This window comes from Halictus rubicundus, unplaced genomic scaffold (genome assembly GCF_050948215.1).
Source record: "Halictus rubicundus isolate RS-2024b unplaced genomic scaffold, iyHalRubi1_principal scaffold0045, whole genome shotgun sequence".
Lineage (NCBI taxonomy): Eukaryota > Metazoa > Arthropoda > Insecta > Hymenoptera > Halictidae > Halictus > Halictus rubicundus.
In genome coordinates this window covers 1,028,373-1,040,992 of record NW_027488586.1, presented here as the reverse complement: position 1 = coordinate 1,040,992, position 12,620 = coordinate 1,028,373, and the positions used below count along the sequence as shown (strand labels likewise).

The following is a 12,620-nucleotide window of genomic DNA, read 5'->3' as shown; positions in this document are numbered from 1 at the left end:
ATAATAGCGTTATTTCTAGATAGAAAATTACCAAATCAGGACTTGAGAAATTAGCAAATACTGTGGCGGAGAAAGTCAGAAGCAAAAAACTTGATTGCCAAGAAATTTTTAGCGAGAAAGAAGAAGAAACATTCACGAAAGAAATTCCGATTATTTGCGACCAAACATTGAGTAAAAATAAGGGAGAAAGAAGAGGGAAAAGCAAAAGAAACAACGTTTGGTGGAATGAGGAAATAAGGGAACTAAGGAACAAGGTTCAAAGACTGAGGAGAAGAATTCAGAGATATAAAAAGAGGCAGAATAAAGATATGGAGGAGGTGACAAAGTACTTGTACAAGGGAACGAAAAAAGAGCTGCAGAGGAAGATAATCAAGGAAAAGGATAAAAATGGAGGGAACTCTGCAAGACAGTGGATAAGGACCCGTGGGGGAAGCCATATAAAATAATAATGAGGCAAGTAAAGCCAAATACACCACCGGCATCTATTTCAATAGAATTAGCAGTAAAGGTACTGCAGGGATTATTCCTGGAGGAAGAAAAAGAAAAAGAAACTGACGACAGACTACCGGAAGGAAACGATGAAATAGAAACGGAAAAGGGAGAAGAGAAGGAAAAGACAGAGAGAGCCAGAGAAAGGCCGAGTTTTCCTTTGATATCCAAGAAGGAAATAGTAGAAGCAGCAGATAAATTGAAACCTAATAAGGCGGCAGGTCTCGACGGAATGGTCCCGGAGATCATTAAAAAACTGGGACAGGCGATCCCAGGATCATTCGCGGCATTAATGAACGGTATACTGAAAAGAGGGAAAATACCCAGAGAATGGAAAAAGGCAAGAACGATTCTACTAAGGAAACCCGGAAAAGACCCAGCTACTCCGGCGGCTTATAGGCCTATATACATGTAAAGAAAGTGTACTTTCTTGAGCCGAATGCGTCGAGTCTCGCGCGAGTGAGATACCGACTGAGCGGTAGAAAGAGATAGAGAGAAGAGACATATAAGATCACGCCATATAAGGGCACGTGTGAGAAACTGACGGCGAGTAGAACTGTGAGTCGAACTCAGGGTAAAACTATTAGAGAGAAGTTGAGAGAAGACCAAAGAAAGATAAATTAATTAACTTTAATTGTCGTTTCTTTGATTTTCAGGTGAGCGTGTAAATAATGTAAATAGTAACCTAATGTACAAAAAAATAAATAACGAAAAACTTTGATTTTCAGAGAAACAAATTCTAGTTGATTATTATTTGAAATTCCTCAATTAATTGTCTTATATACATAATCGACGCAATAGTCAAGCTTCTTGAATATGTAGTCAGAGAACGATTCTACCAAGAAATTGGAGGAAATGAATATAATGAGTATCAATTTGGTTTTACAAAAGGAAAATCGACGACCCACGCAATGGAGAACGTAGCAAAGGAGGCGATGACCTCTTCAGAAAAACAAAGGTTGGGAGTCATGGTGGCATTAGACGTTAAGAACGCTTTTAACTCACTAAGATGGACGAAGATTGTTCTAAATCATTGCAGGCGTTACCGGGAACCCCGGTAACGCAAGAAACAGCTCGACACAAATAGACCCGTTATAAAGTTTTTGCGCTAATCCGCTGGCAAGCGGCCTCGGTTCTCGGGCGACAATAGACAGCCGATCGAGCTCGGCGCCGAAACCGGGTCAACGCACGCAGACGTAAACTTTATGTTTACGTCTGACGGATTACTTGTCGCGTGGGCCACCGGTTCCCATACTCCAAAATATCAAATCCGTTACCCATCGTCCTTGTCTCCTGTGCAGCAGCGGCCGTTAGGGCATTGCCCTCGTACGCTAACTAACGCTCGACACTGCCAAATCCTTTGTCATTTTCAAAAACCCCACTCCTTATTCCTTCCGCTGTCGGTGGCCCCGCACAGTATAAATAACCCGCGACAACCCCAGCGCGGGGTCCGTTGGCAATTTTCTGATCGACTGATCACCGTAGTTCACGCGTCTTTTCTTACGATCGACTGATCGCTGTATTATAGTCTTTGTGTTCGCGGACTTCGCGCATCTTCTGTACATTCGTGACGACGTCTCGTTTCATTGTTATTTCATTTGTACTCAACCACTATTTTGTTAATATACTTAATCTTCCGTTACACACGTACTTTGATCTACCAGCACCTTCTCCGCATCCATTCTCCAGTCACCTGCCTACATCACTTTCCTACCGATCCTGAGTCACTCCGTGCCTCAGTCTTCTGCCTATATTTCTCAACAAAGATAATAGAAAGATTAAATGAAAGGGGGTTCAGCCCGTATCTTATTAATTTAATGAAGGACTATTTCAGCGAAAGGGAAGTTTGTTACTCGACTGAAAGAAAAACAATTTGGAGGAAAATGACGATGGGGGTTCCCCAGGGATCAATCCTAGGACCGTTTTTGTGGAATATTGTATACGATCAATTATTAGAAAGACCGCTACCGCCGATGACAAAGAGGATCGCCTTGGCAGATGATATTATTTTAACTATACAAGCAGCTACCCAAAGTAGACTTAAAAATAGAACGAATCAAACGATTGAGGATACCAAAAACTGGATGATGTCAAAAGGTCTCGCCTTAGCGGAGCAAAAAACAGAAATGATTATGCTAAACAAGAAAAGAATTGACGAAGATTTTAAAATAGAAATTGGAGGAGTATTTATCAAACCGACCTCGCAGCTGAAATATCTAGGAGTCACGTTTGACGACAAGAGCTTTAAGAACCATTTTATTGAAACGACGAACAAGGCGGTTAGGACTTTATCGGCAATAAGCAGTCTCATGACAAATGGTCTTAGGCCATCGGAGGCAACGAGGAGGCTTTGGTACATGACACTGGAAGCAATAGTTATGTACGGCGCCCCCGTGTGGGCGGATGCGGCCAGCATCCAAAAAAACTATTCAATTATAAAGAAGACACAGAGAATCGGCCTATCAAGAGTTGTATCAGCGTACAGGTCAGTGCCAAACGAGACCTTTGCGTTCTAGCTGGTATAACACCATAGCATATAAAGATAGATGAAAGAAAACAGCAGTTCGAATTGGAGGAAAAAATATTGAAAAAGGAAAGGATAAGTAGAATGAAACAGGCGGCAAGAGACGGTAGTGACTTAGGAGAAATTGACGAGGTCCTAGATGGGCTGAAAATCGAAGGAGAAAACCTTGAAAACGATGAAAAAGTCAGAAGATGTGCCAAAACACATATAAGAAATAAAATGAAGGAGGCTACAGACCTCGTGTGGCAAAAAGAATGGAACGAGGGATGCGTGGGAAGATGGACCCACCATCTTATGCCCTGTATAAAAACCTGGAGAAGTAGGAGACATGGGCAGCTAGACTTCTACTGCACGCAAATGATAACGGGGCACGGGGTGTTTAACAGTTTCAGGAGGAGAATCGGGAAGGCAAGCAGTAATGAATGCTGGTACCACCCGGGAACAGACGACACCCCTCACCACACCTTAATTGACTGCCAGTTTTGGGAGGAAGAAAGGAGAAAAATGAGATTAGAAATGGGGCTCCGGGAGGAGGAAGTGACACCAGTAAGACTAATGACCGAGACCCAGAGACAGGAGAAGTGCTGGAAGGCGTTCGCGAGTTATTGCAGAACCGTGATCAGAAAGAAGGAGGCAGAAGAAAGAAGGAGAGAAAAGGAGGGGATCGACAACCCGATCATGAGGGGAACTCAGGACGACCTAGAATCTGGAGATCCAGACAGGATGTTTGACGTGTAAAATGAAAGTTAAGTAGTAATCTGGACAGGCATTCGTAAAGCTAAGGGTCAAGATCCGAAGCTCAAGTAGTTCTATTTATTTTCAGCTTCCCTGGAAGAGGAGGAGGGGAGTGAGGAGGAAGGAGAGGCACGAAGGAAAAGTAAAAAGGAAGCGGGAACGAAAATCTGGGAAGGACCCTTCGTTGCGCATCGAAGCCTGAGGAGAAGCAGAATCTGCAGGGCCGGTCTAGATCGTGGAACGAGAGGACTGATACGAGAGGAATAGATCCCGTTAAAGATCGCCCCCTGGGAGGACAACAGGTCATAGCAGCAAACAGGAATGCCACTCCGAGCTGCTGTAGTGACGCCCACCCGTACACAACACCGACGACCTCCCTTCCTTTCCTCGCGGAACCCCCTCCTTCTGGACCGGGGAGGCTGGTCATGGATGGAGCGAAGAAGCGTTTCATTAAGAAGTAATTGTGATAACGAGCAAAAAGCGATAGCAAACTAGTAATAGATGAGGGCTACTTTAAGCGAATTCAGGGGAATAGAAGCAAAGATGGACGAATAGAAAGTAGAAGGTAGACGCGCAGAATAGAGCAAACCAAAAGCTTGAATATAATAATAAAAGTTAAAAGAAAAAGTAGAGAGAAACCAAATAGTAAGACTAAAAGAAAGAGTAAATGTGTTTCGGCGTCGACCGACGGTCAGAGCAGCCTGATGCCGGGACCACTCAGAGTTGAGCGCGCAAAGGAATCCACAGGATGGGTCAGTAAGAGGTTGAGACAGAGAGAGAGAGAGCTGATATTAAACTGCACTTTATTTGGCGGACCCCGCACAGGCAGCACAAACGGCTGGTCACTCGCGAGCGATTGAGAGAACGAGAACGTCGCGAGCGCTAGAGAGAGAACGAGAACGTCGCGAGCGCTAGAGAACGAGAACGTCGCGAGGTACCCACGATCGAGAGAGAGAAAGCGCGATCGAGAATCGCGAGCCGGCGGATGAACGGATATCTTGCGCGTGCAGATTTCTGCCGTCGGATCGCGAAGCGGAAATCTTGAGCGGTACGAAACGCGTGCCGCCGCGATACGGAAATCTTCAACGCGGGCGACGGAGATCTTCAACGCGCGGCAGAATGCACGTAACGCGGCGCGGAAGATTGCAGAAAATACTGCGAACTACGGAGTTTGAGATCGCGAGAGTTTCAGAGCGAGAGATAGCGGAATCTACTCTGAGCGAGACAAGAGCGATCAACAAATGTGCGCGAGAAATACGACTATGCGATTCGAATCTACCTGAGCGACTGCGATTGACGAACGTTGAGAGAGCGAGAAGGCACGCGCAGGTGTCTTAAATAACAAGGACCATCGAATGTGGAGCACCGTGATTGGTGCTCCCGAATCGGATAATCCTTGTTTGTCTCGATTTGAAGGATTCAAGCGTTGAAATTCGGCCAATGAGAGACGAAACTGTTGCTACGCGGTGTCGAGCAACGGCGACACGCGTTCTTGCCGCGTGTTGACATACGAGACAAAAACCGTATGAAACAGCGGTCGCCAGCTAAGACAATAGCCGCCGAATTCCAACGCTTGAATCCTGAACAAAATGGATACTTACTTATATATAGCTAGTTACGTATCTGCTAATTTATTATGTACTTATTTTCTGATGTATTTATTTATTTATTATTGGTAAGGAAAGAAGAAATAATAGAGAGATAGACTGATAAAAAGAAATGTGTAAGTTAGAGAAAGAGTAATTGGTACTTACTTACATATCTAGTACGTAGTTAGTTATTTATTTATTGATGTATTGAAATAAGAGAATAAGTAATAGAGAGAAACGGATAGAAAGAAAACCGTAAGTTAGAATTAGTAAAGGTTTGGAAAGTGTAAAAAGAACTAGAAAAATAGGAAGATAGGATAAAATGAAAGTACAGTGTAAGAAAGGCTGCGAGTAGATAGGGGCGAACAGCGAGCGTTAAGAGAATTGCGAGCGAAATACAACAGACGAGGTATAGGAGTAGACCAAACACCCTATGGGGTTTCGTGTCTCACATGTAAACAACTGGTTTTCTTACGCCTTCTACGCTCACGAACGATAAATGTTGGAACTAGATCCACAAAAATGATCAAATCTGGTCAAATACAAATGATTGACGAGTTATGTACATATCTGATGTTATGACTATAGATTCAAATTATATTTTTTTATTTGATGTCATTATGTTATATATCTACAATTATCTTTATCAATACAATATTAATAAATATAGATACTACGTTTCCAAATTATAGAAATACAATTTTCATAAACCTTGAACGTAAATAACAATTCTCCATACGTATAATTATTATTCGCATTTCTACAATTTTTTAACACTATTAATACGCAACTGTTAGAAAATTCTTATGAACTGCCCTTTTCCGAAGTTCTGGGGTAAGTGCTGAGCGGTCTAACACAGTCCTCTTACCAGAAGGCACCCTTGCCTTCCCCCACTCCGTGGCCAGATCCTTCATAAGGACTATCTTTGTTTTTTAATATAGCAGCACGACGTCGGGGCGTCTGCCATACTTAAAGATTCCTAACTTTCCAAACATATGTCAACGAATGCACCCCATCGAGTACCTGAACAACTTCGAGTTGCCAGACATCATCTGGGGTTTGTCCGTCGACAGGAACTACAGCTTCGAGAGGCTACGCGAACCCTCGACCCTACCATAAATTAACCGAAAGCGGACTAGCGTCGGGCTATCTGCCTTCGATTTCTTTCAAAAACAAACTGTCGCTAACACAACCATTTTGAATATATTTTGTAACTGAACTTGAAAAAGAAATTAAATTGAAATTTACTATATATTTTTATGTATATTTCATTTAAAAAACATAAACTTTAGCTTTAAAGAATCATAGTTGTAAAATTCGAAAGAGTTAAGAATTAATTAATCAATAATTATGTAGTTGATCTTTTTTGCAAGATGTCAATCTATTTCACTACTGACTGAGAACGTAGTTGCATTATTTTCTTTCACGTTTGTAGTGAGAAAATAAACGACGAAGGCAACAGTACGTCTCCTTACGTTGCTTCTACTACGCACGTGCTACACACAAGCGTACCTCTATTCTGTCCGTGTGAGCTGCCAGCTCGACTGTTCGACGCGTTCCGCCGAATTCACGTTACCGAAGTTTCGAGCGCCTGAGCCGCAATCGATTCCCGGTTCGGCGAGGCGCACATTTTGCTACAACTTGTAACGGTCGGCGGTGCGGGAGAATCGTGCCGGCTCAGTCGGTTGTCCGGGTTCCTGAGCCGCGAATAAGCGAGACGTGTGTTGGCTGGGAAACTGCTTTATTTTCGTATCTTTACGGCGGTTACGGCTACGACTTATGGACTACGGTTGCGGTGACGGCTTGCAAGACCACGGTTCGGCCACGGCTTACAAACTACGGCTTACAAACTACGGTTACGGCTACGGCTTACAAACTACGGTTACGGTCGCGGCTTACAGGACTACGGTTATGGTTACGGCTTACAAACTACGGCTTACAAACTACGGCTACGGATATTCGGCGGACGCGCCGAGCGGTCGGGTGCCCGGTGGGAGCGCCGGGCATCAGGAGGGCACTTGCCCGAGGACGGGAGTGGGGGACGGCGGCGTCGCGACACCCCGGGGCCTCAACGGCCTGCGCTAGGGTTCGGGCCTAGATACTTTCGGCGTCCGGTGCTCCTGTTAGCACTCCGCGCACCGGACAGAGTGGGAGGGTCGCCGTTCCGCACTCCGTAAACAGAGGGTTGGCGGGGAGCGGGCTATGCTCAACGGGAGCGGCACTCGCCGCGGTCACCGTTGGACCCGTTGGAGGAGAGAGAGGGAGAATGAGCAGTCTCGAGGTTGGAGCGTGCTGGTCGTTCATGTACTCCACTCACGTTACCATGTAGCTCGTCACTCGGACTGCTTTTCCCCGTTCCCGGTGGCGGTATTTATCCCCGTGGCCGATCACCTTTACTTGCGAGAGCGGCCCGTCGCGGCGTTGGCCCTCTCGCGGTCGCGGTTCGTACTGCGGCGCGCCTACGGTGTGATCGGCCACGGCGGTCTCCGCCGGCGCGCGGTCAGGGGAAGGCTCGCGTCGAGGACAGGATCGTTACAAACTTTTAAACTAAAAAAGATATCAATGCGAAATTTGGACTAGAAATCTTTTTTAAAGATCGGGTTTAATGGCGTATACTAAAATATGTTCTATATTTTTTACATCATTTTTTTTTTTTTGTTGATTTTTAAGCCAAAGTCGGATAAGATGGTCAAAAGCAGAGTTGGGCATTATTTAGATAAAAAATTATTTAAATAACGATTCGAATAAAAGATACTTTATCTTTATTCGTTATTCGAAGGTTCGAATAAAAAAGTATCTTTATTCGACGAGTATCGGATAAATAATTTTATTCGACGAGAATTTATCCGACGAATAAAGATAATTTTTTTATTCGATGCGGATTTATTCGAACTTCGAATAATTTTTTCATCTTTTATCTGTATCTTTTATTCGAATAACTTTTGCCGAGCGCCGAGCTTCAAAGACCCAGCGACGACAGACGACATACAATGTAAGTGGATGGAGAATCGCGCACGTATGAAAGTTTAAACTTTTAGATTTTTCAATATATCCTCATGAAATTGTGACGAGCGAATGGAGGGGATTTTCCTGATGAAAATGAGGTCTAATTCGAGTGTAATCGAACAAGTTTCACTGATACGTAATGTTACGATAAAAATTACAATCTCATTAAAGACAGTCCAAATGATGTCGTGTTTGGACTCATTTTGATCGGGACAAGCTCTACAACTCATTCGTCTTAACAATATTGTTCTGATTAAAAACATAAAAGCATAAATTGCCAATAATGCTCGATTCTCCATATGATTACAATGTAGGCTGTTGGTCGGTCGCTGGTCTTTGAAGTTCCGAGCTCGTATTGTCGCGAGATATCTGTATGACACAACTACCAATCCAATTGCAAAACTTCATTGTTTTTCATGATTTTTTTATGGGACTTGCGCCAACTAATTCGTGGCATTCTTCTGATTAAAATGGCACTAAACACGGTACAAATTGGACTGTATTTAGCATTTTTATCCGTAGATTTATTCGAAGGTTTCGAATAAATCTTCGGATAACTTTTGCCAGCACGACGAATAAACGGCGACGACGGCCGACGAGGACCGACGAGCGCCGAACGTCGAAGACCCAGCGAGTGCCAAACGGCATACAATGTAAGCGGATGCAGAATCGCGCACGATGAAAATTTAAATTTTTAGATTTTTCAACATATCCTCATAAAATTGTGACGAGCGAATGGAGGGGATTTTCCTGATGAAAATGAGGTCAAATTCGAGTGTAATCGAACAAGTTTCACTGATACGTAATGTTACGATAAAAATTACAATCTCATTAAAGACAGTCCAAATGATGTCGTGTTTGGACTCATTTTTATCGGGATAAGCTCTACAACTCATTCGTATTAACAATATTGTTCTGATTAAAAACATAAAAGCATAAATTGCGAATAATGCACGATTCTCCATAGACACACACCTCACCTCACCCCACCTTCTCTTCTGCACACTCCTGGCCGAGCTCGGGTCACGCTCCCGGGCAGCCCTAACCCTTTTTTTCCGTGGGAAAATGCTTTACGCAAACGCCGACTCCCTGGGGGGAGTCGGGGTTATGTGGGACTGCCCTTGGGGGAAATCCCCAAAGGCTACCCACTAAAAACCCACGCCCACCTAAGCTAAAGGGGGGTGCCTGGATCACGCGAGTACTCAACAGGACACCTCCCAGCTATCATCATACCCTCGGGGAGGGGTTAACCTCCCCCACTGCCTACGCTATAAGACCCCGGGCGGAGGGACACGCCCGGTGTCCCTATCCCTGGAGCCTTCGGATTGGGCTTCCCGAGCCCCAGCTCGGTCCACCCACAGCTCCCGGAGTCTTCGTGCCCCGCTCGGAGCCGGTATCCCGAAAGAACCAGCCCCGGCCGAGGCAGGAAGACGCCGCCACCGGAAGGAAGGGCCGTCGGAGGCGCGATCCGGCACGGCCCGACCCTTCCTTTCCCCAAAACCCCCCACTGGGCACTCCTCCAGAGTGTGCCGCGCGGTGTCCACATCTTCGCCGCAGTGGTGGCACTGCGCAGTCGGCTCCCGCCCCATTCTGTGCTGGTACTCTCCGAAGCAACCGTGGCCGGAGAGCACCGGCGTGAGGCGGAAGGTCAACCTTGTAACCGTACATTCCTTACTCGACTGCGTTAATTCGATTTTATCCCTGTCTCGACGACTCAAGGGTTATTTATACTATGACACGGGGGTCGGTTACTACCCCCAATTCCCTACGCGTGTCAATTCGCGAAGGAGATGGATTCGTGCCTCCAGGCACTGGAAAGCGGCGAGGTTTGGACGAGACAAATAAAGCTTGTAGACAAATTTCTGGTAAAAGGGCAGTATACTCTTGGAAGAACTATTTATACTTTTCGAAGAGCGAGTTCTCCGATATGCTCGGAAATGAGCTATTTGTTTTCAGGACGGCCCGTGATCTTTCCCGACGTACAGGGCAATAAATTCCTTTATGATGACGCGCTGAATACCGCGTATCGATAATCCGCACCGAATTCTCGTAACACGTAAACACGCAGTGTATACCGTGTTACGACGCACGCAGTTCGCTCGCTTTGTCTCTACACCTGGTTTTTCAATGAACGATTTTAACGATTTGAATGTGGATCGCGCCTCGCGATATGCGAATTCGTGACCTGTCTAACCAACCGTGCACCCGGCCGCAAATACGTACGAGTAGTCCGGTTGGAGACACACACTAAAAATCCCTGGCACTCCACGCAACCAAGAAGTTTACTCTTCAGCACGATACGTGGCCTCCGAGCAATCTCCGTGTATGTAGCGGCAGAATGACAAGGATTGTGCAGGGTTCGGTCGTATCGATTCGACCCCAAGGAAAATTGTGAGTTCGTTCGAACAATCCGTATGCGTACTACGCACTGCACGATTGTGGACTTGTCAGACCATCCATGCACTCGTCCGAATACTCGTATGAGTGGTATGGATAGAGACGCACACCAAGCCATCGGTCACGCCACGCTACCAAGGACTATGCTCTTCAGCACAATACGTGGCCTCCGAACGTATTCCTTGTTGATAGCGGCAGAATGATCACGACCGTGCGAATCCTACCGGAGCAGTTATGGGCATTTCGAACGAGAATCACGAAATTTACGATGACGAAGTGTCCACTCGGTACCACGATTACGACGAACGATTTACCAATTCTAAATAATCTATGACAACTCCGCGATCGCGGCCACAGAACACAAACTGCGTCTTAATCGTCGGCAATGCCACGGCGCAGTTTGCACCTGTGACTCCTCGGTTTGAGGCGCTTACGCGTCGAGGATAGAACAGTCGGTTTGTCTGTTCTATCGGGTCGGTTTGACCCCTCGATCGCGTACCGTGTTTCGCCGACAGGACACTTCGCAAACGCGTTCGGCTAGAACCGCTTCCAGATGTAGAGTGATCTATCTGCCAATAGCGCCCTCCACTCCGAAAAAGCTTCCGTCCGGGCCTGGCGATTCTGGCCCTCGAGCTCCAACTCCTCCTCGCGCGTGAGTTCCACCCCCGGCGGGCGGCGGAATGAGCGGGCGATCTGGTATAACTTCGCCCGCTCCGCCGCCACCACACTGAAAGGTGGAATCACGGCGAGGAGTCCCGTCGCCTCGGTGGAGATGGTGCGGTACCCCCGTATGAGCCGCAGGGCCAGGCGCCGCCGCACTCTTTCTAGGAGTTTGCGGCTGGGCGTGCAGGCCCCGAGTAAATTTTATAATCATTGCTTTTCGAAGTCTACATATGGTGATATTATATTGTGAAATGTATGGTTAAATATGATTTGGAATCCTGTTAAATTTGGATCTGAATTTTTATTTTTGTGGTTAGGGTTAGGGTTAGAGTTAGGGTTAGGGTTAGGGTTACCCGCAATTTCTGGGGCGCGTCGTTGACACCCTCTTCCCCGCTGGTGATGGGAACGAGGGGAGGAGGGAACGCGCCCCGGATCCGACCATTGAGTGGTCGGACGAATTCCGGGTCACCGAGTGGGAGCTGTACCGGGCCGTCCGGGAGCTCCGGGCCGGGGGCAAGAAGGCCCCTGGCCCCGATGGGGTTCCCGGTGGTATAATGGCCTTAGCTCTGGAGGTCCTCGCCCCGGCGTTCAGGAGCGTCATGGACGCGAGCCTGCGCCGGGGAGTCTTCCCCAAAGAGTGGAAAAAAGCGTGCCTGGTTCTCCTCCAAAAGGAGGGGAAACCCGCAGAGTCTCCCTCTGCATACCGGCCGGTTTGTTTACTCGACGAGGCGGGCAAGCTGTTCGAAAGGATAATTGCCGCCCGCCTCGTCGAGCACCTGTCGCGGGGTGGTCCCGACCTGAGCGACAGCCAGTATGGATTCCGGAGGGGGCGCTCTACAATTGACGCCCTGGAGCGTCTGCGCCTCCTCCGTGAACGGGCTGTCGCTCGGGGCGGGGCGTTGTTGGCGGTGTCGTTAGACATATCTAACGCCTTCAACGCCCTGCCCTGGAAGGAGATAGTGGGGGCGATGGAGTATTTCCAGGTGCCCCCCTATCTCCGGAAGGTGGTCGGTGACTACCTCCGCGGCAGGAAGGTGATGTTTACCGGCCGGTATAGCCTCGTGCACACGAGGGAGACGCACCGCGGCGTTCCACAGGGGTCGGTCCTCGGACCGCTCCTGTGGAACTTGGCTTACGACGCGGTGCTGCGGGTTGTCCTCCCCCCGGATACGGGTGTCATCTGCTACGCAGAAACCTCCGTCGAGATCGGGCCCAGG

The 12,620-nt window shown here is 47.2% G+C and overlaps 1 protein-coding gene across 1 annotated transcript; it reads left to right on the top strand.

The window, feature by feature from the left end:
* The first annotated feature begins 2,615 nt into the window (after positions 1–2,615).
* LOC143363390 (uncharacterized) lies at positions 2,616–3,950 on the top strand. The gene is made up of 4 exons (XM_076803988.1): positions 2,616–2,768; positions 2,816–2,974; positions 3,023–3,745; positions 3,837–3,950. Exons 1-4 carry the CDS (start codon positions 2,616–2,618, stop codon positions 3,948–3,950), a joined length of 1,149 nt encoding a protein of 382 aa, XP_076660103.1.
* The last annotated feature ends 8,670 nt before the right edge of the window (positions 3,951–12,620 follow it).

Excerpts from the sequence above, each read along its gene's own strand:
- LOC143363390 (XM_076803988.1), top strand. The coding sequence starts at position 2,616 with ATGATTATGCTAAACAAGAAAAGAATTGACGAAGATTTTAAAATAGAA. Across the intron at positions 2,975-3,022 it reads AGAGTTGTATCAGCGTACAG|CATATAAAGATAGATGAAAG; the intron begins GTCAGTGCCAAA and ends ATAACACCATAG. Across the intron at positions 3,746-3,836 it reads ATCCAGACAGGATGTTTGAC|CTTCCCTGGAAGAGGAGGAG; the intron begins GTGTAAAATGAA and ends ATTTATTTTCAG.